The sequence below is a fragment of the Nymphalis io genome, chromosome 12 (genome assembly GCF_905147045.1).
Source record: "Nymphalis io chromosome 12, ilAglIoxx1.1, whole genome shotgun sequence".
Lineage (NCBI taxonomy): Eukaryota > Metazoa > Arthropoda > Insecta > Lepidoptera > Nymphalidae > Nymphalis > Nymphalis io.
Genome location: NC_065899.1, coordinates 12,928,331 through 12,951,830, shown reverse-complemented (window position 1 = coordinate 12,951,830; position 23,500 = coordinate 12,928,331). Strand labels below are relative to the sequence as shown.

The window sequence follows — 23,500 nt, the reverse complement described above, 5'->3', positions numbered from 1 at the left end:
ATCTCATTTAGAATTATAGTTGTACTATAAATTCAGACATACGCAAAAATATACCTAGCTTGCCTTATTTTAAATTACTTACCTACGTTTATAATAATAAAAATTGCGCTAGTGACCTGCGTAATTCTGCGTTATTATTTATTATTACCATATACAAAATACAAATAGATTATTTCTAACGACTTCTACTTAGGTATTAGTAAAAAAGATTTTATTTCAATTAGATATTTTGCTATACGTTTGAAATACCGAATATAAAACTATCTTTAACAAAGTTCAAAAGTAAATAAACGTTTTATTCAAAAGTTACGTAAGTTACTATAGTAATGGTTAAATTGAAGCTTGTAATTTGACACTCATGGCACCCATTAACATTGTTCTTTAAAATATTCTAAATTAGGTTTCACTCGTCTCTAAACTGAATAGACAATTCAAAGAAATAATTTAAAATTAACAGCTTTCAACTGATCAATAATAATAATGTTTTTAAAACATTAAAAGAAAAATATATGCTTTTTAACTATTCAATTTTGTCATATACGTCACAGTAGTAATCGTTGAAATTAGTTTTAAAATTAATCCAGGAACGATTATAGCATTTAATAGAACCTAGAATCAGAGATGAAATCATTCAAGAAGTGGAATGCAGTTAAAGCGTGGGAAGTCTGCCAGTTAACTAATTGAACGCGGTGTGAGGAACGACCGCTCTCAGTGGCCTTGCTTACTGATGTACGGTATCATAAACCATTGTATTAGGTGCTAACAGGGTCAATAAGAGAAAATTTATTGGTCTCAACGGCACAACTAATAACATACCTATTAGTAATCTAGGTAATCTTGTACGTATATTGAATTAATTTCGAGATTAAACAAAAAGTTCTTGTCACTGTTATTATTGCAAAGGAAAGTAATAATTCGTTTAAATGAAGTGAATATCATCATCATTCTCTCGTCCTTATACCGAAATGGAATGGATGGATGAAATTGTATTTGTAATTTTACGGCCGGCCACGTTCTTGATGTCAAGCGGGGACTTGGAATCACTTTGACGACTGGTTCAGTTGAGACGTAATGTTTTTCTTAGGCGGCTCTTTACTACCTATACTTCTCGAAATGTGGTGTCTATTAATCTCTATCAGAATTCAATCGGCTGCAATATAAAATAAGTGTTATTAAAAGTTTTAATAAATGAATCAATAGTGTGTAACTTTCATATTTCTTGTAAATTCGATTAAGCCAATCATTTTTTACATCAATTTAAAACCGAAATATTATTAAACGAAGACATAATTCAAATAATTATTGTACCGAGTTGAATAAAAAAAATATCTGGATGTTCTATTAAATAAAACATCGATTAAACAGCTTACAATATTGTAAATGAGAACATTAAACGACCTCACCGGACAGCGCTAAACGCCAATTGACTTATGAATACATTTATGTAAATGGCAATCACTGCATATTAGTAACAAGTGAGTCAAAAGGCAGGTAAAGGATAATAAGCGTAGCGCCCAACCGTAGCGGCCCCGTAGCGCGAGAGTTAGCGCCGTTAGCGGCTGACGCGCAGTCAGTATGCGAGTAGCTTTCGCTGCGCACGCGCACCCAAAAGACGAGTCCATTCATTTTCAACTTACGAACGTTGCGCTCATATCCGTCCTCTGATATTGTTCGTTGACATTGATTACTTTCAAAAAACAATTTAGAACAGTGCTTCAAAATTATCATTATTTTTTTTGTTTTCGGAAATAAGAAAAAAATGTTAAAGTTATGATATTAAACCAAAAATATAAACAAGTTATGTTTTGTGTGTTCGTGCGACGGTAAGCAGAAGTGACGTTCAGCGGCGGCGGGCACAATGAAACCGCCGCAGAATTGGCACAAATGGCTAGTGTTGTCGCTGTTCGGATTGGCTTTGTCCGCTCGCACAATTGGCTGCGATTACAGTTCCATCGCCGAGAAATTTGGAGCGGAAGCTGTGGCTCGATGTAATGAAAAATGCCCTTTCCAGGTCTGTTGAAGAAACTTACAAATAATTTCTCAGTAATACCGAATTACAATCATTAATTTGTATGCATAATAGTATATTTTATAATCGATAATAATAGCAACTATTCCTACGATATGACTTTGAGAGACCTCTAATATGTGTCTTGTAATATGATAAGACGTAAAATATAATGTTTCTTCCAAAGAAATTTAATTTTTTAATATGAGTAGTATTTATTAAAAGTACCTCGCATTAGTATACAATTCATCCTAACACATAGTAATTACTAATTATCATTCAAATGAATCAAACGCAAAATTATTGTAAAACGAGATTAAGTCGTTTGTTTGCAACGATCGGCGCTTACGCAGGTTCAACGCACAACTAATTGTTGACAATTAGTAAGCTAGTAATCAACAAGATCGCGCTAAATATAGAGGAGTGTGCTACCACTGTATTGTCCAACAGTCGGCCCGACCTTGGATCACACTGGCCATGTGGGACGATACTTATGTGTAAAAACAGTTTCATAATATTATATATTTTTTACACATTAGAACAAAACCATTATCATATTTAGAAATTTAACATTGTCTATGAACGTCTATATTTCATTCATTTACAAAATATTTTCAATACATCCCCGCCCATCACTATCATTCTAAGGAATTTTTCAAGTTGTTCTCGTAATATTATTAAATTTTTAATGTGCGGAAGTAAGCTTGAATTTCAATATAAAATACGACTATATGCAGGCTGAAATTCACATTACGGTTTATTTTACTCTGAATAAGTTTTTTTCTCATAACGTTTTACTCTTAAATAATCTTAATAAAAATAATATTATCTATTTGGGTTAAATGATGCGTAATTATGTTATTACAAGCAATAGTTATCGCGGCTTCGTACGATCATATTTATTTCATTTGGTGTACTAAAAAAATAGCACTTATAACATGGGAATTGAATGTATTTGAAGATTGCAAAAGTGAAACATTTTGCAAAATCTAATTTATGTGGGCTTCTACACTAGCAGGCGAAGGACTCTTTCGATTTTCAAGTCCTAGTTACGTAGTTTACGCTGAGCGCCGATATTAATCAGTCGGTCATTACATTGGTTTTTATTGCTTTTGCACCCTTAATACCAATCACAAAAACCTTAGTTTGCAACTCAATGACCACGTTACTCCAGTGCAATTTTGTAGATACACGTATGGCAGAGTTTCATCTAACACATGCAAGATATCTCACGATGTTATTCTTTGCCGCCGAACAATAATTGATTTAAAACATAGATGAAGCACACTAATACAGATGCCAGACTAGATTTGAACCCACGATTTATGGTCAAGAATCTCGTGTACTGTACACTGGACAAGCTCGATTCCTTAAGTGGAGTAGTACAGTAACAGCCTGTGAATGTACCACTGCTGGGCTAAGGCCTCCTCTCCCTTTTTGAGGAGAAGGTTTTTGGAGCTTATTCCACCACGCTGCTCTAATGAGGGTTGGTGGAATACATATGTGGCAGAATTTCAGTGAAGTAAGACACATGCAGGTTTCCTCACGATGTTTTCGTTCACCGCCAAGCACGAGATGAATCATAATCACAAATTAAGCACATGAAAATTCAGTGGTGCTTGCCCAGGTTTGAAACCACAATCATTGGTTAAGATTCACGCGCTCTTACCACTGGGCCATCTTGACATAAGTGCTACTCTACATTATTAAATGAATCGATTTCTTCATTTTTTTTTTCAAATTAGCGGTGAAGTCTAAATGACTTGAAATTTCAAATTTTCAAGTCCATTTGTTTATGCGCGTTGATAAGCAGTCAGTCAGGACGTTGTCAACCTTTCCCAATTAATGGACTATCTAACGCAAACATATTTATTTTAAAGCGGACTAGTATCTTCTTTCATAAGGGTCTTCAAACAAATAAAAAAAAAAAACAAACTCTTCGCAATTATATATTAGTATTGATGTAGATTATATTTTATTGACTTGGTGGTAGGGCAGGTCTGGGCAGGTACCACCCAGTCATCATATATTTACCTTCAAACAGCAATTCTTAGTTTTTTTGTGTTTTGGTTTGAAGAGTGAGCCAGTGTAACTAAAGGCACAAGCGACATCATCATTTCAATGTTGGTGGTGCGTTGACACCAATATTCACTTACTCTCATGGCCTATTTGCCAGCCTGCCTAGATTATTTAAATAAAAAATATATAAATCGGCAAATGCATACATTTATTTAAACGCTGACTGCGATATAAGGTAATAAAATGTGATGGTTCAGTTGTAAACGGAATAGGATATTAGTTTTATCGATGTTTAAAACATTTTTTGCGAACGTGTGACCGGAACCGTGCCGGTAACTCCACTGCACTTTAGGGGCTTGGCAACGTAATTCGATAGCCTGTGGTAAACTTTTTCGAGATTTTAAACCCTTGTTATGAAATTGTATTTGATGCTGTTTGACATATTAATAATAATAATCATTCGATCGTGGGACCTACCTGTCTCATTTCATATTTTTTTATTAATATTATGATTTACAGTACATTTAGATTGTACTTTAGAACACAGAGCCTTGTGCAATCCAGTAAGAAGAATAATATTCTGTGATAAATACTTTGGTTCTAATATCTACGGTAATTATAATTAATAACTCTTAACATAACGAAAAACGGAACGTAACGTAACGTATATCAACATAAACAATCAAGACCTAATGTCGCAGTGGCACGCTCCGATGCGCACGCGCAGTCACGGCGGAAGTTATCAGGTCGGTGTCCGGTAGATGTACAACCAGGTTATTATCAAAAAAGAGGATTTTACTCGTGTTTTTTTTTAATTTGAAGACTCATTGATTGCATCCTTTTTTTTTCTAGAATCGAACGGGTGAAGGCCATTTTGATGTTAGCTGTGGATCTGACTGCAGTATGCAGCAAGTAAGTATTTAATTTTAATTTAACATAAATACTAAAATACTTTCTTTTATAACTTATATTGTTATTTGCAATTTAACACTGTCAATTACGAACGTTTATCGTAGAATTAATTAATTATGTTCTCAGATGAAAAAAAATATCAAAATATAGTTAATAAATAATTGATCGTTGAATTTAATAGAATTAAAGTGATTGTAAATGCTTTGAAATAACTAACGTTAAATCGTAAACCTAATAGCTGTTATTACCGTCTCTGTAAGAATAACCCGTAAATCATACGTAAAAAATAAAATTAACCTATTACAAAATCATTTAATTAGATCATATTATCATACTAAACTTTACCAATCTTTATTATCCAATTTAAGTAAAGTACATAAATTTTACTGTGTGAATTTGGTGTGTAGGCGTTTTCGCACTTTTTTTTGTTGTCTTACGTTATAACAGAAAGAATAACAATATGATGGTAATATTTAAATAAAAAAATACGTGTCAAAAGTTTGTTTTAATAAAAGTGAAATGACGGTAGAAGAAGAAAGCACGCGTAGATTGGGCGCCATATCTATCGAAACTTCAGGAAACATGGTTACAACCCGAATAAAATATAAAACGAGAGATTGTTGTTTTTCTTATATAGTTTACTGACGTCGTAAACATCAGTCAATTTCTTTATTTTAAAAACAACTCTCACGCTATTCAATTATAAATCTCCTATCAATTCAATTTATGTGTAAAATGAGTGATTGTACGTCAAAATATATTATATTGATCGTTCGCGTCGACGCAAAATAATGTCGTAAAACTTTGTTCCCAACCGATAACTTAACTTTATTATTGTATTGTTTATATTTGTAATACAAATAGTTATGGCTCGATCAAAATATACGATTTATATTACGAAAATAAAGCAACGTTAGATTTTACTTAGAATAACGTTTTACTCGTTAATAAATAAAAACATCAAAGATATCGATTAGATTGTAAGCATGCCAACTAGCTTATGAGGCTTTTATCAGGTTGCGGATCCTTGGTCATCGTGATCATTTTCCGATCAGAAGGACATTATTATGTAAAATATTCGCAGTCGTTTATTAACATAATATAAATAAAAATCGGCCAAGTAAAACCAACATCGCAGTGACCTGCTACTGTGCTACATACGTAGTTATAAAGAGTGATACAAAAATACAGTATTATAATACAATTAATTAGTGTCGCTAACAAGGATTAAACCCCGAAAGTAATTATAGAAAGTAAAGGAAAATGTCGAATTTTAGTAAACTGATTACTATTTTGAGCTAATGTTTTTGTCTAATATATTACCCGTACCGTGGTCCACATGATGCTCCATTTTTTCCTTAATAAACAAGCTCTAGTATGCCAGTTACTTTAGTCTATTTGAGCCAAAGAAGGATTAAAGGCAAATAAAAAACTATGACATTGAGTTAACGATATCATTGGACGATATCTTGAATATTCTATGGTGTTTATTATGGACTCCTGAAGAAATGGCGTTTTTAATGTCGCTGAAGTTGTTATTGGAACTCGGTATTCGGCATTAAAATTCAAGTTGATATAAGTAGTAAAGTCAAATTGTATTGTTGTTATATTTATAATATAGCAGAGCTGTTGGTAAATTGTATGGCATATGTAAATCTTAAGTTTGTTTCTCTTTACTCTTTCGATTAAATATGCTATATGTACGGTATTGCATATGTACGTTAATTACAAATGTACCGGAATCATAAAACAATCAATAAGCAACACAAATAAAGGAAGCTCTAAAAAGTAAACACACATGACCCTGTTGCAAAACCAATAAACGCACAAAAAATATCTTTTTTTTAAATCGAAGCGTAATAAACATATATAAGCAAAGAGGCGCTTGAGGGTAACCGATTCGAAAATCACGTTACCATACGAAAATAATTACCTACGTTTATATTGCTGTAAGATAACTGAATCACATCACGTAACCTTTGACTTGTTTTATACGATAGAAGGTCTTTAATGAATAGTGGTTCAAAAACATTTGATAATGATGCACATTAAGATTATGAAAATGTACAAAGTGACACTCGAAAATAGTTACTAAGTTGCAAAATAACTTAGCAACGTCAATAGTTAGTTGGAAAACAAAAGATTTTATTAAATATATACCTACGGCAAATTGCTATATGAAAGTAGATATATTTGCATCGATTTTTATGTACCATCGCTTAATGTCTCTATTTACTTTACCTAATTACAATATTATGGGTTAACATAAAACCACTCCATCTTGAACTATCGAAGGAATGTATAGATAATTCCAGTCACAGGAGCAGAATAGACAAATGCTCAACTTTGACATTGAATTTACATGATATCATTGGTCGAGATATTCAGACAGTATGGTATTCGGAACTTTGGAAGTCAAATTAAGGGAAATGGTGTTGTATTAAATATAAAGATATATTAATCTATGCGTTTGTAGTGCGTATTTTAGCAGAGTTCAAATCAATTCAAATCAAAGCAAATCGCATGGAATGTGAAAAAATTATGTTTCTTTATCTCTACTCCATCGATTGGAATAATCTCAGTATCTTATTTAATTTTATTTAGTAGGATTCTCCATGAGGAGTCACACCAATACAACATTTATAAAACAATAATTATACCTCATGCAATGAAAAAGGAGATATTGGTTATATTATAAAGTTTACTATAAAACATATTTGAAATAAAAAATTAAAAGTTACAGAAAAAAAAAATAGCTAACCTAACATCTATCTTAATATTTCTTTTTTTAATTTTTTTATTGATGATTTTACTGACCTTGATGGCCACTGGACAGGAAGAGGGCGAGTATTAACACTCAAACCGGATGTTGGGAGTTACTTAAGGGATCAGAATAAATTCGTCCTGAAGGTTCCTCCTTTGAGGCTGACCCTCGTCGTCGGGAGAGACCGATCTTAAACTGGAAACATATACGTATATATATTTGTCATGATGCAAACATAAGCGAGATTTCGTTGATAACTAATCTATCATTTTATTATTAGGCACTCCTCAAAGTTCATTTAATAACGTAATTTTTTTATTTAAAATCGTCAAAAGTTTACAACCTACAAAAGTGTAAATTATTATTTGATGTTTATATTATTGTTATATATATCCTTGTTTATTTAAGTATCCATACATTTACTTGTTAATTATAACAAAGTTCCCTGCATTGAGCCTATTGGCGTTCTGTCAGCTAATCAAATATATTAAAATGTAACCATAGAGAATTTCGTTACTTTACATTTTAAATTTTTGTTTATTGGAGATTTGACATATTCCTAGCATATAATATACAAGCCGAGACGGCCTAGTGGTTAGAACGCGTGAATCTTGACCGATGATCGTGGGTTCAAACCCGGGCTAGCACTGAATTTTCATGTGCTTAATTTGTGTTTATAATTCATCTTGTGCTTGATGGTGCAGGAAAACATCGTGAGGAAACCTGCATGTGTCTAATTTCACTGAAATTCTGCCACATTTGTATTCTACCATCTCGTATTGGAGCAGCGTGGTGGAATAAGCTCCATTACTTCTCCTCAAAAGGGAGAGGAGGCCTTAGCCCAGCAGTGGGACATTAACAGGCTGTTACAGTAACATATAATAATGTCCTCAGTGTGTCCAGTGATATAAACAAAGCGCAAACACAGGTGCACTCTCTATTCTCTAACTATCATAATCCGATGGGACGGCAATCAGACATGACCGGAAAGAGTTTAGGCGCAGGACCAACGGTTTTACTGTCTTTCCGAGGCACGGGAGTGTACACACTTGCAACTATCAGACTCGGGGCTGCTACTGAGAATTTTCTGACAGAATAATCCAATAACTTTTTCATTGGCCCGATCTGGGAATTGAACCCAGGACTTCCGGGTCTGCGGCCTTATATCAAGCCACTAGACCAACGAGGCAGTCATTCCTAACATATACAATTATACACAATGTATATTACATATTGAGAAGGCAGTGAGAATTGTTTGTAAAGACTAATAGTACAAGTAGTAACAATAATACAAGAATATATTAAAGCAGGTTTCAAGTAATAAAGATGTTGTTAAGAACAGGTTACATTTGAACTTACTAGAGCGCGTCAAGTGATGCTCTAAACAGGACCGGCAGGACCGGGCAAACAATATACGCGGAGCCCACCGCTAATATCTATGCAAATATGTTGAATACATCTTAGTGTAATTCATTTAAACAAAATATATTAACATGTATATAGTACACTGCAAATAGTGTAAAATGTATATACTATGTTTGAAAATCGAAAATTATCCAAAAATGTATGCTCTGCGCGCCTCGTTAAACGTTACTACTCCGCCCTCGTGGGTTGCAGCCAAGTGTTATATAGTTTATAACGGTTCTCGAATTCCATTAAAAAGGTTATCTAACACAAAAAATATAGATTTAATTTGGGTTGACTGTTTTTGAAATAAGCTCAAACGAAGAAATGAACAGCGGATTAATAATATTCATTATCATCTCGTGCATATTATCCACTGCTAGATATTGTAGATGTATGTCGAAATACATCCTAAAAAACCAATTTATTAAGAATAGATGAATTTCGACAATACGCGATACTGGTTACATAAAGGTGTGTTCGTTGAATTACTGGAGATCGCGTCTTGGACACTAAGTAAGAGAATTATAATAGTTAGATACTATATAGATTAAAATAATAAAAAATATGCACAAATTCGTTCCAAATACTGTATTATTTTAGATTTTTTATTATTTTATAACAATAAAATTACATTACTACGAATTACTAGTAATTACGTATAAAATAAATATCAGTAGGTAAAAAATATATGTAATAAAAATATATTTCTGAATACGTTGGTGATGTAAAAACGTTTTTAAAATAAATATTTCACCCGTGAGACAAAACGTAAAGCTATTCATCATTTCGAATCCATGTAAATTGACATAGAACGGCTTTTTCTCCTAAACTTGACAGTTACTACTGGTTAATGTCAATTTTACCAGTCGGGTTCAATTTATGCGCCCGCGCAACGCAAAAACACTTAAGTGGCGAGTCGGGGCGCGCACCCTCGACACAGCGAGTGTAGTCAATTGACTTGTTATTATTTATTTTTGGATATGATCATTACATTCACCATTTATGAACCAATTTGTACAGAACAAACGGTTGGATGCATGAATTGTTCTTTATGGTGTTATTAGTTCGTTAAATTAAAATGATAGTTTGAAAATGTTTTCAAATTGATTACGTACCTCTTTTGAAAATAAAACTGTCGCAAAATTTATTCTAAATTTAACTGTCATAGTTTTAGCGATGCGTTGATAATCAGTCCGCACATTGCCTCTTATGTATACAGATAATTAAAAACGGAGATCTTGTTAACATCATTCATCCGACGAGGCGAAGGTGTAAAGGACAGAACCCAATCCTCTGCACGGTACCTGTCTTTGTTGCTTCGTTACACTGCATCCTTAATTTAACTGTCGGCGTGTAGTGTGGCAGCGTGCTTTTTAAATAAAGTAGTTCCTGGTAACTCTTGTTAACGGCTAGGCTAATAATGTGCATGGATTAAATTTTATCTTGTTATTACCTACTTAAATTTTACGTTAGGTATTATTATTATGAGATAATAATAACTTGGATCTAGAAATGTTGTTTTTTGTTTTCATTTAGTTTTTTATATGGTATTTATATAAATATGTAGTTATAATTTTTATCGTTTATTTTATCTTTTATTTACTATTAAGGCTTTTGACATTAATTCTGCCTTATCATAATGTTGAGTTACTATGTCTCATTTGATGTATGAAAAAGAATAACTGCTCAGTTTCTTGTCGGTTCTTCTCGGTTAAATATATGTACATTTCAAAACAAGCTAGCACGACTTTAAATTAATCTTATTAAATTACTATTTAGCAGTACTTGTAAAAAGGTCCCGTAATAAATTATATTTCGATTTTATATTAAAAAAAATATGATCGATATCTAGATCGTCTGTTAAAATATATTATAAGAAAATTGATGAAAAAAACAATTTCTAATTATTATTGGTTATATATGGTACATAAGTCACCATCTAACCATCTATATACATCTCTGGGTTAGTGACCGTGGTAATGTGGTGAGCGACTGCGTAATGGGGATACATCTATCCGGCGTGCTGGTCATCCACCATGCTCGTTGGGGCTCGCGCTGCCCTAGCGCGGGGTCGCGTGAGATCCGCCGCCGGATGGACGCAGGAAGGAAGTTGCTAGTTGCCTGCCTGCTCCCCTCGGATCTATTTTAGAGTTCATTTTATTCCATTTTATCTAACGCACTCCAGAATAAAGAGTTCGTATCCTATTGCTGCAATTTGCTAACTCGTGGCAAAGAAAATGTCATCCATATTTTGAAAATGATATATGTATATATAAGGACGTACATATCGATGGACAAATGAAGCGTACTAGTCCTCCAGACCGATTTTGGCTACAGCGGCCAATCTCAAGAGAGATTAGCCAACTGCGGAGGACATATTATAGTGCAAAAGTGTCTGCCCGAAAAACAGGTGCACTCTCTATTCCCTAATTCTCACAACTCAATGGGACGACAATCCGGTACGACCGGAAAAAGTTCAGGTGCAGCAACGGCTTTACGTGCTTTCCGAGGCACGGGATTGTACACGCTTCCAACTTCGGGCTGCTACTAAGAATTTTTCAACAAAAATCACAATAAGTTTTTATACGCCCGACCTGGGATTTGAACTCAGGTGTTCAGCTTGTTGTAGCAGGTGTTGACATGTAACCACTAGACAAACGAGGCAGTCAAAAAAAGCGTACTAACGTGATATTTAAAATAACTCTAAAAATAATTATCAATAATGTTGTAATACAATACCAACAATAGTGTATGTGGCTCTCTTTTTAATAAATAATCAATATTCATTAAAAAATCTAACTGATGACCATTTCTTTTTTAGTTTCTGTTTATTGATCCACAAAACAAAATGATAATCAAACAATAATGCACTGTTACAATTTGACTGAAGAAAAAATCAAGTAGTAGTTTAATAGCTTTTACGATTTAATGTAATTTTAATACTTAAATGATTAATACAAACTTATCATCAGCTTCGGAGTGAAGATTCTACTGAGAAGAACCAAAGACAAGAATATCAGTAGACACTTTTCTGACGTTAAAAATATGTAAAATAATTAAAAACTATTGAAATATTCATTTTTGCAATGACATCGGCTGAACTAAGAGTAGTTATTATGCTAATTTTGTTTTATTTTTCTGTGAAGTAACAAACATAAAACACAATCGAATTAAGAACCTTCTACTCTATATCAAGTCCGTTAAAAAGTATACCAAATAGTTAATATAATTTATTCAAAAATATTATTATAAATACAGAATATATTATAACAGAAACGTGGGAAATCTAGTCAAAATTCCAATACAATAATTAGAATAATTTATTCACGAAATCAGCAGAGCAAAACCGTCAAAACAGTGTTTATAAACGTAGCGGAACTTAAACGAGAACGGGCAACGACTCGCCATGTGCATACATGAATATTCAAAATATACAATAAATGTTGCACAAGCTTGAGGTTTTACATTTGATAAGTAAATCTGATTGCAGATTTTATTTATATACTGTTATGAATATGTCAAAACATTAAAAAGTACTAAATTGTCTATGGTATGATAAGCAAATAGACATTTAAATATCTCTGAAATGCACTTACTGTATATAAGACAGTGTTTTATATACAAGTATTAAAGAGTATTTATCTTCAAATGAGAAGGGCAAAAGTACTGCTCCATTATCAATAGCAAATAATAGATCGCGATCCTTCAGCTTTATTCGTCTTCCTAGTAAAGATATCATGTTGCACAACAATTTCGGCTTAGTTTTTTTTTCACACGAGAACTTTCTCTGCATAAGTGCACGAAGAACATCTTTATGGTGAGCTACCAATTGGTCAGCTAATTGAAACATGCGCGATAACATTACGAGTTCGTCTGTGCCCTTTCGTTGGGTAATCGACGCTGACTAGGTAATTAGCTATGTTTGTTTTTGCTTTAATATTCTTAAAATAAAACATGTTATTTACTCCTGACGTCGTTAGTACAAGCTAAAACTGCTTGCAATTTTTTAATGTAATTTAATAATGGGTATGAAATAAAAACATTTTTTTTACCTGTTATATATTTTAAAACAAATTCAAAGCAAGTCCATTTTACGTTTATACAACGCAAGACATACACTATAAGTTTTTATTTAATCAAGCTTTTATATATTATAATCTATGTACAAAAACGATAAAAATAATAACCAAATGCATACATACAAAATGAGAGCTTAATCAGTTTTTATTGCTTATATAAAAATTACAAGAAAACGCTTGTTATAGATATCAGTGACCGGCTGCCAGACGGCTTAATTCCTAGGCACGCTTTGCACCCAAACAACAGTATGACACAACCAGATATATATGGATAGAGACAAATGCCTTAGACATTTTCTAGTTGCTATTTTAAGATCATCATTTACACTTCCCATTGTGTTATCAAACACGAGACAGGTGGACGCAAAATTTAGAACAAAAAGATGTATAACAATAGTTTTTAATGTCGTCACGGTTCTGTTTAATTTGTTTTATGTAATTAATTTAATAGCACAATTATTTTTACCAATTCTACAAGCAATTTTAACTTATTTTGTTTTCGTTTAGAATCCTTTAAAATGATTTATAATGCAAGAGTAATATTTATTTCATTAAATGCTTCTTTGTTTTGGGCGAGACAGAACTTTGAGGCGCTGTTAACTTAACCGCTGTCTCATTCAATTTCCTTCTAACCCTATTTTGTAACTGTGTGTTAGGAAACTATAGTATATAATAATAGTTTCATTTATTACCTATAAAACAATGTCTTTGTTTAAAATATATTTTTATTATTTGTCCTATACAATGAACACGTTTTATAGCAATTAAAATTTAAACGTATTAACAACATTGCACGCTCATTGGCTTGCTCAACATTCAGGTTATGAAATAATTCCATGACATTGGTATTTAAAAACAAAAATCTAAAAATATATAAAACAATTTGAAATAAACTATTCTCTAAAAAATTTGCTTTTTAAGACTGATCTTAATTTTTTTATCTACAACCTTATTTTACCTAAATCCTTTAATAGTAAAAAGGAAATATTAATAAAATAAGTTTAAATAATAATAAATTCTGAGAAAAATGAAACTTATAAACGAATCAAAGAAGGTTAAAATGTGGTGTCATGCCGATGTGGTTTATAATTTTGCATTTGTATAAAAAGGCCGAATTTTTGATTTTTGAATTGAATACAAACTATTCGTAATATACAATAACTTAAAACTGATCTTGGAGTAAAATATAGACTTTATGGAAAACAGTTAATTATAGACAGCAGCTTTATCTTTATCTAGGCGAGTTTATCTATTTTGAGGAGATTTCATTTAAATTAACTTAACGTTGAAATTAATCCGAAGATTTGACTACTAGTTATGGTCATAAAGAACTGCATTCAACTTCGTCGCCCGCTAATTCTTATTTCCTCATTAGGTGGAGCGTTCCCCGCCGAGCTGCGCTCGCGTTGCGTCCATTCAGCGTCTATACTACCTCGTTCCCCCCTCTCGGCTTCATCTCCGCACCCCGAACCTCACCCCCTTCCCCTTAAACCGCGTTCATCCGCTCGGCGAAATTGTCGCGAATGCACTCAACCATGGAGAGTTTTGATTTATTGTCCATTTATTGTACTCGTAGCGACGACTGCATGAGTAAAAATAGAATACTCTCAACTGGGCTGAGCATTATCATCGCGTTAAGTCATTTAAGAGTAATCACATGAAATATTTGTCTACTTAGCAATTGTTACACACCGCCTTTATATACCTCGCGTCTATACAGAATATAAAAAAATTAAATTGAAAATAGTGCTGTATGCTTATTTATTTTACTTTGATACGATAATTATTGAGTAATACCAAAATAAAAGACTAAACGCAGCCGCCTGGTAGAGGCCAGCAGGGATACTAGAAACAAGAGCTCTCGAGAACGCGAAGAGCGGCTAACGGGAAGCGTACTGGTGGGTCCCAATTTGTCCCAACATTATCCAATTGCCACAGCCAAACGTTTGGCGTGGGCCAGCGCGTGACCTGCGCACTGTTTTCGAACCCTCTAATTTAAATATTTAACATTTTTCCGTAAAATTGTGTAATCTAATAACAGAAATGTCTCGTATCATTTCTGCTTAGCGACAGATTAATGGCTTCCTGATACTACTATTTCCACGCTTCTCTTGAAGTATGAATTGATGCTCAGCGCGTGTAATGATACATTATATAGGTTATTATGTCTTAAAGTTTATCTAAGGTTAGTAACGTAAAGAGTTAGAACACAAACATATCAATTGGCGCCAGTTGACAAATCAATATTGTTATTATCAATTAAAGTAATAAAATCGCAAACGTGTTTAATCAAACCCATATAGTAGGTGTATAATTTGTTTTTAAAATTTCCAGAGTCAGCGGGTCAATACTTACTATCAGATTATATAACAATCAGTTATATTTATCTAAAAAAATATAATATTTTTTATTCTGGTATAAATATAGACTTAAATATTTAATAAGAAAATAACGCTTATTATAAGACTAAGGAAAAACGTAGTTTTCTATTTTAAGACGATATATTATTTGTTTCCTTTTTTTGTTGAAGATATTTTATTACGTACAAGAGATAAGTTTCAAGCGATAATAAATATATAAAGTATCATCGTGTTTTCACGGCACCCTGTATCCGGCGTGCGCCTGCGCTCCCAATTGGACTTCCGAGAGCGTTTCCGAAATCGCTCCGGCAATTAAGTGGAACGACAATTTTAATGATTCCAAAGGGAGCAACTATTGTTTTGTTATTATTAGGGCACGAGACAGGATGTTGGCTAATTAGACACTAATTTACTTAGCTACTTGGACTTTAAGTGCTCCAAAACTATTTTTTTAAATTAATGTAGTTATAAATTACTTTTTTATGTGTAATGATAACTTTAATAATATACATTTATGTATACGCCTTAATTTGTCTAATTGTACATTAATAAAAAATACCGAAGCTATTGGTATTTTTTTGGGAGAAAAATTTACATATTTATCGTCGATATCTTAATAAAAAAAAATTACGCTGAATACGTTATTGTTAGCCTTATTTGTTAACTTAACTTTTAATTTATATGAATATAAATTCGTGTCAATTTTGGTTAAATTAAATACACGAGTGGCTAGTGGTCGCGTGGTCCGAGGGTGGAGTCGGGCGGGGTGTTGTGACAAGGCGTTACCCATGGCGGAAAAGTCCTATTAACGTCAGTCACGTCAAGAGCAACATTTAAATGATCTGTCTTTATCTATTAAACTATGACATTAATGTACAGACATGTTACTTCAACAACGTAAATTCAATTAAGTTATAATTTAAAAAATAACTACATTTAAAAAAAAAATCTGTGAATATATTATCTTGTATCAAATAAAAATATACTTTTATTACCTATATTTAAGTAAGCTTTTACTTCATTATGAATTACTTTTTTCTGGTAATTAAATACAATTTATTCAGCATTGAAATCACCGATCAACGCTTTTTATAATCTATATTATATTTTATTACACTTTTCGTATGATCCACATTGCAAATTGCGTGCACATATTAGCGCTGATTCCAGTGCCCCAGTTCCCTGATGGGAGTGCGACGAGGCCACGACCCGTAATTATAAACCCGAAACAAACCGCACTGATCGCGCACACTCATCCTCGCTCGTTAATTATTCCGCGCACTGGCTTACGCCTCTATATTATGTACAGTGAACTACACCGTAATACACAGATGAACACATGAACGTCCAAACCGAATGTATCTTTCTGCTTAAATATATATTGCCTTATTTCGCTGGTAGGTCTTTGTACAGTTAGATAGTTACTAAATACCATCTCATTATTACTAGCTAGTCGATTTACTCGACTAACTCCTTTAAACCAGGACATACTCTATGTATGTACATAAAAACGCGATATGGAAATAGTTACCAGTTTCAGATGTAATAACTAATTCAATTCAATTGATAATTATTTGTTAAAAAACTCTTATAATATGAATTTTATTCATAATTCTTTATTCGATATAGAAACGTTACATATTGATAGACAGAGTAAAAAACTCTACTAATATAAACCGCAAGTGGAGTAAAAACTACCAAATACCGAGTAACGTATTCAGCTCAACTCTAGTTCAAATGAAACGCTCCCGGAATCATTAGACATTGCATAACTGCATTCATTAATGATCAGACACTACGTAGTCTACAGTTCCGACATTGTTATTGTAATAATACTAAAATTATAAAGATAACTTTTATACGTTTGTGTTTTAAACGTATAAACTGTGTGTGTAGTGTGCACTATAATATGTCCTGCGCAGTTAGCTAAGTTCTCTTGAGATTGGCCGCCGTAGCCGAAATCGATCTTGAGGACCTTATTAATATGATGTATTTTTTTGGAAATGGCATATTCGTATTCGGATATTATATTGTCGCTTTAAGAGATTTCGAAACAAACGCTGCAAAAACTATAACAAATAATGAAAACCTGACATAAGATTTCTGGTTTTTGTAGTTTTATAAGTTACATATTATTTCATTTTACAATTTCTGGTAAAACAAAGGCAGCATTGTTAGTTTGTACATATAACTTACTATGTTATCTTATTTGGATCAATTTATCACTGTTGTTGACTGACACAACAAAAATCTTTATTTTTGTTGTGTCAGTCTTTTTATATAAATAATATTAACCTTTTTATATAAATAATATTATATTTTTATAAGTACTTCATATATTATAGGAAGCCGAGATGGTCCAGTGGTAAGAGCGCGTGAATCTTAAACGATGATCATGGGTTCAAACCCGGGCAAGCACCACTGAAATTTCATTTGCTTAATTTGTGATTATAATTCATCTCGTGCTTGACAGTGAAGGAAAACATCGTGAGGAAACCTGCATGTTACTAATTTCACTGAAACTCTACCACATATATATTCCACCAACCTGCTTTGGAGCAGCGTGGTGGAATAAGCTCCAAAACTTTCTCCTCAAAAAGGGAGAGGAGGCCTTAGCCCAGCAGTGTTACGGTACAGTAACAGCATTCACATGCTGTTACTGTACCGTAAATACCTACTACAAAACAATACAATAATTTTGTTACGTTAGCCGTGCCACGCAACGTTTAATGTTTGTTTTTTTTAATTTACGGGTGCTTAAAAAAATATATGTAACATAGTAACAGCCTGTGAATGTCCCACTGCTGGGGTAAGACCTCCTCTCCCTCCCTCCTAAGTATTTGATCCATACTTAATGTTATACAGATACAGATTGACTTAATAATACGAGTTACTGTCACTTTTAAAGTTAGTATTTTCACTTTTGTGCATTTATACAATTGGTATGCTTTATATTATAAACATCTCATCTCAAGTCAGGTATTTGATATAATTTAAAACAAAACATAATAAAAAATATTTTTATGTGAAACCTCTTTGCTTTTCCGATGATTACGACTATTTAAAATCAACTTTTCTAGTAACCTATCTTTTGAGTGTAACGTTTCTAACACAAACACGTTTCATTTCTGTCACAAGCAACAAGTTTTAAGAATGTTTTTATTTAATAAATTTATGAACGTCCCCATTTTTCTAAATCAACAATATAATAAAATTTATATACACAAAAATGTTTAAATTGAGAACTTAAAAAAGGATATAAAAAATCTAAATTATAAAAAGCTATCACACAAGTCATGATGATTGCGTGGAATTGTGGCAAGAATGCTAGCAGCATTTCTCGTTTGAATTGCAATTCAAATCCTGTGGACGAAAAATGAACCAGCCCCTCTTGTTTAATATATCCTATATTACAGTGATTAAAATAGTCAGTTCCATAGCGGGTTGTGAGGCGAAGCGAGGAAATGCAGAAGCACCTGCGTCTTACAAGTCACCACCCGTAAAGGTCGCAACTCGACCGTAAAAATCCGTTACAAACCAGGTTACTGTGTGAATTGTTTACATGTCTATACATAATTATACATATATTTTACCGGGACTTAGCTTCGTTCGAGTCCAATATTTTTTTTCTTTTTGTAAAAAATTGCGTAAAGTTTCTTTAGAGAAAGACCTACATGGATAAACTTAAAAAGCAAAACCTTATCTAAATACAAAATTTGAGGCAAAACGTTAGAGCCGTTTCCGAGATACAAGATAGTTTTAATTTAGAAAGCTTAAAGTTACGTTTTTACGTTGTCCTATAATAATAATAAATAAGAACTGATATTTCCAAGTGATTAGGACATATAATGGTAGGGTTGGCAAATGAGCCACAATGGTAAGTCACCACAACCCATAGACATTGGCGATTTTAGAAATATTTACCATTCTTTACATCGCCAACGCGACCAACCTTGATAACAAAGAAATTGAAAAAATAAATAATAATACACCAAAAATAAGAAAATATAATAGACATATTGATAAATGTTATAGTTTTATCTAGGTTCGTCTGAAAACGCCCGGACTGTCAATACTGAACACACACAAGCTATACAAACTTCCGTAGAAAATTAGTATGAGTTCTATAAATGGAGAGTAACGATAATTTGTAAAAATATACGCTGAATAACGTAGTATAGTGAAAAAATGTAACTGATAGGGTTTTTGAAAGCTCTTGAGTTACGAACTCGGTAAGCGTTTTAAGTTGAAATGAACATGTGCAACTCGCTAACGTAAACATACGCGAAACAGTACCGACTTAATATCTACAAGAGATCTGTAAACACACACGATACATATAAATATGTTTACATACACTTTACAGATTGCTCTAATTAGACCCGATGTCAAAATATAATAAAAAGTGAATCGAACTCACAAAGTTTTGACGGAAAGACTATTCAATTTATTTTTTTACAATATAACATATTGATAACAAAAACATATAAAATAAGCCAGCGAAGTTTCATAATAATACATATATAGCAGGAAATATATACAATGTTAATATTACAAAAGGTAATTGACGCAAGTCAGTTGAAAAGTTTGTTATAATTTGTACTTATGTTATTTTACACACGCGGCTTACTAGCTTCCATCCGCGGCTTTCCTCGCATGTGAGTTCGTGCTGGGTACCCCCTGTCTTTTTCTGTACCCCTGACGACGTAAATGCATAATTCCACGGTTCAGTTGAGTAGTCAAGACGTGAGAGCAGAACAAAGAAACTCAGTTTCGCTTTTATAATATTAGTAAGGATTATGGATCTCTATTACAGTTGTACATATATGTATATACTTAGATTTAATAAACAGTACATGCTTCAATATTTAAACTGTATCTTCTCCAAGTATATGAATACATCTTGTTTTGTTTAATGATAACAATTAAAATCGTCAATAATATTAAATTGATAAATACAGAGATATATGCAATGTATTTAATTTAAAAGTAATGTTGTTTTCATATCATTTTATTAATGATTGTAATTTAATTTCGCAGTGCAGACTTGGTTGCAGTCTTTGGTTAGATGGACTTGAAAACTCCTGCCAAATTGTTTGTGTAAGTAAAAGTAATGTTAAGCTTTAATTATAATTGTATACAACCTTATTATAGACACTATGTTCAATTTCAGAATGTCACGTCAGAAACAGTTTTTTCTCGCGAATTGTACTGTGTGATGGGTTGCAATGAAGCACTGAACACCTATTTTCAAAAGATCCGAGGTACATTTATGTTTTAAGCAATAATATTGATTTTTAATTTCTTTACAATTATAATTTTAACAAAATACCTAAATAAATTTATTAAAAATATTATTCTCAACAGATTTATTAGGCACTCCACCAGCCCCGGCTCTGGTAGCGGACAGCCTCACAGCCACGTCTTTGTCGTTAGTATGGGATGCGCCTAATCTGGGAAATTTGAGTTATCTTGTTCAATGGCGCTACGAGGAATTACCGGGCACTTGGCAGTACTATTCCAATTCAAGCCATTCCGACAAATCGATAATTCATGTAGAGAACTTGCGACCGTACACTAAATATCGAGTAAGTATTGAACATGTTATATGTGTCTGACTGCCGCGATGGTGTAGTGGCTAGCTTATAAGACTATAGAATCCAAAGTCCTGGGTTCAAACCTTAGACCATAATCAATCAAAGTCAAATTAATAAATTATGGTAATCATTGGATTTTTTCTAACAAAACTCAAGATATTCCTAAACCCTAGTTTGAAAGTTGGCAATGCTTATAATACATGCCCTATGTACGCCATAAATATAAGAATATTTTACGAGATCATTATGAGTGATGCGTTTTTTTTAGTTTCGCGTAGCCATATTTTTATCGGGCCACAGCGGCGCGGGGGAACCAGTGTATTCAACTCCATCCGTAGTAATATCGACTTTAGAGTGTGGCAAGCCAAGCTCTGCTCCCAGCGCACTTAGGGCTGCAGCGCCAGATCCTAGTCGAGTTGCTATTTCCTGGGAACCCGGACCATTCCCGAACGGACCACTCATATCGTATGTGTTAAGACTTGCAGACGCACAGCCCAATACTAATGATGCTTTAGAGGTACGTATAACTTGAATTAATTATATTATTTAAGCTGCGCTAAGCTAAGCTCGAATCGATGATTGCGAATTCAAGCCTGAGTTTGTTTGTGTGTTGAGTTGATTTGTGTTTGTTATTCATCTCATCCCCGGCATTGAAGGAAAACATCGTGAGGAAACCTGCATATATCGGATGAAATTTGTCCAACTCGTATTGGAGTAAAGCTATGAAATAAGGTCTAAACCTTCTAAGAGCAAATGCCCTCTCATTTGCTCAGTATAAATTATTTTAATATATTTTTTTATAGGATATGCCTGCTTCGAACAATACTCTATTCTACATGTTTCAAAATTTAGCTCCAGCAAGAGAGTATGAAGTGTCAGTTGCAATGCGAAATGCCGTCGGAGAAGGACCAAGGGCGTACGCAAGGATAAAAACTCCATCTCTACCTACATGTAAGTACAAAGTCCAGTGAGTACTACTTGTACTGCCTTTTTTTTGGAAATGCATAAAAAGGGGGGGGGGGGGGGGGTTGAGCGTGTCACACCTTCATTAGTGATACCTATTTATTGATTTCAGCTATTCCTAGTCAGCAACCAATTTTAATTCTGGGTGGCGAACATAATATCCTTGCAGCGCCGGCGAATGACATGCTCTCCGATCCCGTTGAGCTTTACAGCACCGAACATAAAATAACAGGTATTTGTTGAAAATAAAATCAAAATATACTTTTTTTGGAGGTGCTTAAAACAAGCACTTTAAACAGTGATTAGGTGTAAAAGATTCTATTCTAAAGCTACCGCTGGTTTGGAATGAAGATTTCATGACCAATTATACTTAATCTTGTAATAACAATAATATCTTTTTATATTCTCATTATAATATTTACAGTTTTTCAATCAGCAAATCTAAAAAATCCCCGGGAAGAATGAATTAAAATTAAAGTCTGTTTTCTAATACTTATACAATCATTGCCATTCTTTCTATTAAATAAACAATATTATCGTGATAATATAAATAATAATTTCATTCTTTATATTGTGTTACAGGTGTTGGTCTCGATCTATCAAGCGATACATTATTCGTGTCTGTATCGGACGGATTTGTGTATCGAAGTTCTTTAGTTAAAAAGAGTATTTCCGAGCCTATACTTACACCTAAGAACATCTTATATAAACCTTTGGATTTGTCCGTGGATTGGTTAAATCGACATTTATATGTGCTTGGTGAGGTATACTACAGCAGGGAAAGTTCTAATTTGTCGAACACCAGCCTATATTCGAGTTGGGAAATATTGCGATGTGACTTTGACGGAAAAAATCAAATTGTCGCTTTGTCCGGGTTTAACTCCCGTCCGATACATTTTGAAGTAGATGCCTACAACGGGTAAGTTTATTAAATAATTCATAAATAAATAAATAATATCCTGGTACATTATTCACGTACGGCCATCTGATCCCAAACTAAGCAGAGCTTGTACTATAGAAACCAAACAACTGATATACTACATATATAGAATTTTGTTTTGTAAATACATACTTATATAGATAAAAATAGACAAAGGATTGTAAATGTAACGTTTTATGAAATATTAATATTATTATTTTTTATTTTTTACTTTAGGTATTTATTTTGGGCACTTCGTGGTGTTGAACGCGGTGGTCTATATAGATTGGATTTAGCAAATATTTCAAATGGAGTTCGGCACGACGCTCCACCTGAGCTCATTGTAAGAGACGCTCACCTCGGAGCCTTTACAGTGGATCATGCAGATTTTAGACTTCTCGTTGCGCATCTAAGAAGAAATACAGTTCTCGCGGTGTCTCTTGATGGGTACAACACAAAATATTCACATAAA

At 33.1% G+C, this 23,500-nt stretch overlaps 1 protein-coding gene across 3 annotated transcripts in view; it reads left to right on the top strand.

Annotated features, from left to right (window-relative positions):
* The first annotated feature begins 1,586 nt into the window (after positions 1-1,586).
* LOC126772151 (proto-oncogene tyrosine-protein kinase ROS) overlaps positions 1,587-23,500 on the top strand; it is a 38,627-nt gene continuing 16,713 nt past the window's right edge. For 2 of the 3 annotated variants that reach the window (XM_050492333.1, XM_050492332.1), the window contains exons 1-10: positions 1,587-2,011; positions 4,880-4,939; positions 20,590-20,649; positions 20,723-20,813; positions 20,917-21,137; positions 21,415-21,663; positions 21,950-22,097; positions 22,222-22,341; positions 22,692-23,028; positions 23,266-23,475. In XM_050492333.1, coding sequence (XP_050348290.1) covers positions 1,859-2,011; positions 4,880-4,939; positions 20,590-20,649; positions 20,723-20,813; positions 20,917-21,137; positions 21,415-21,663; positions 21,950-22,097; positions 22,222-22,341; positions 22,692-23,028; positions 23,266-23,475 — 1,649 coding nt within the window. In that variant the 5' untranslated portion in view covers positions 1,587-1,858. Of the gene's footprint in view, positions 2,012-4,737; positions 4,774-4,879; positions 4,940-20,589; positions 20,650-20,722; positions 20,814-20,916; positions 21,138-21,414; positions 21,664-21,949; positions 22,098-22,221; positions 22,342-22,691; positions 23,029-23,265; positions 23,476-23,500 lie in introns of those variants that run through there. The other variant, XM_050492334.1, reaches the window with a different exon arrangement.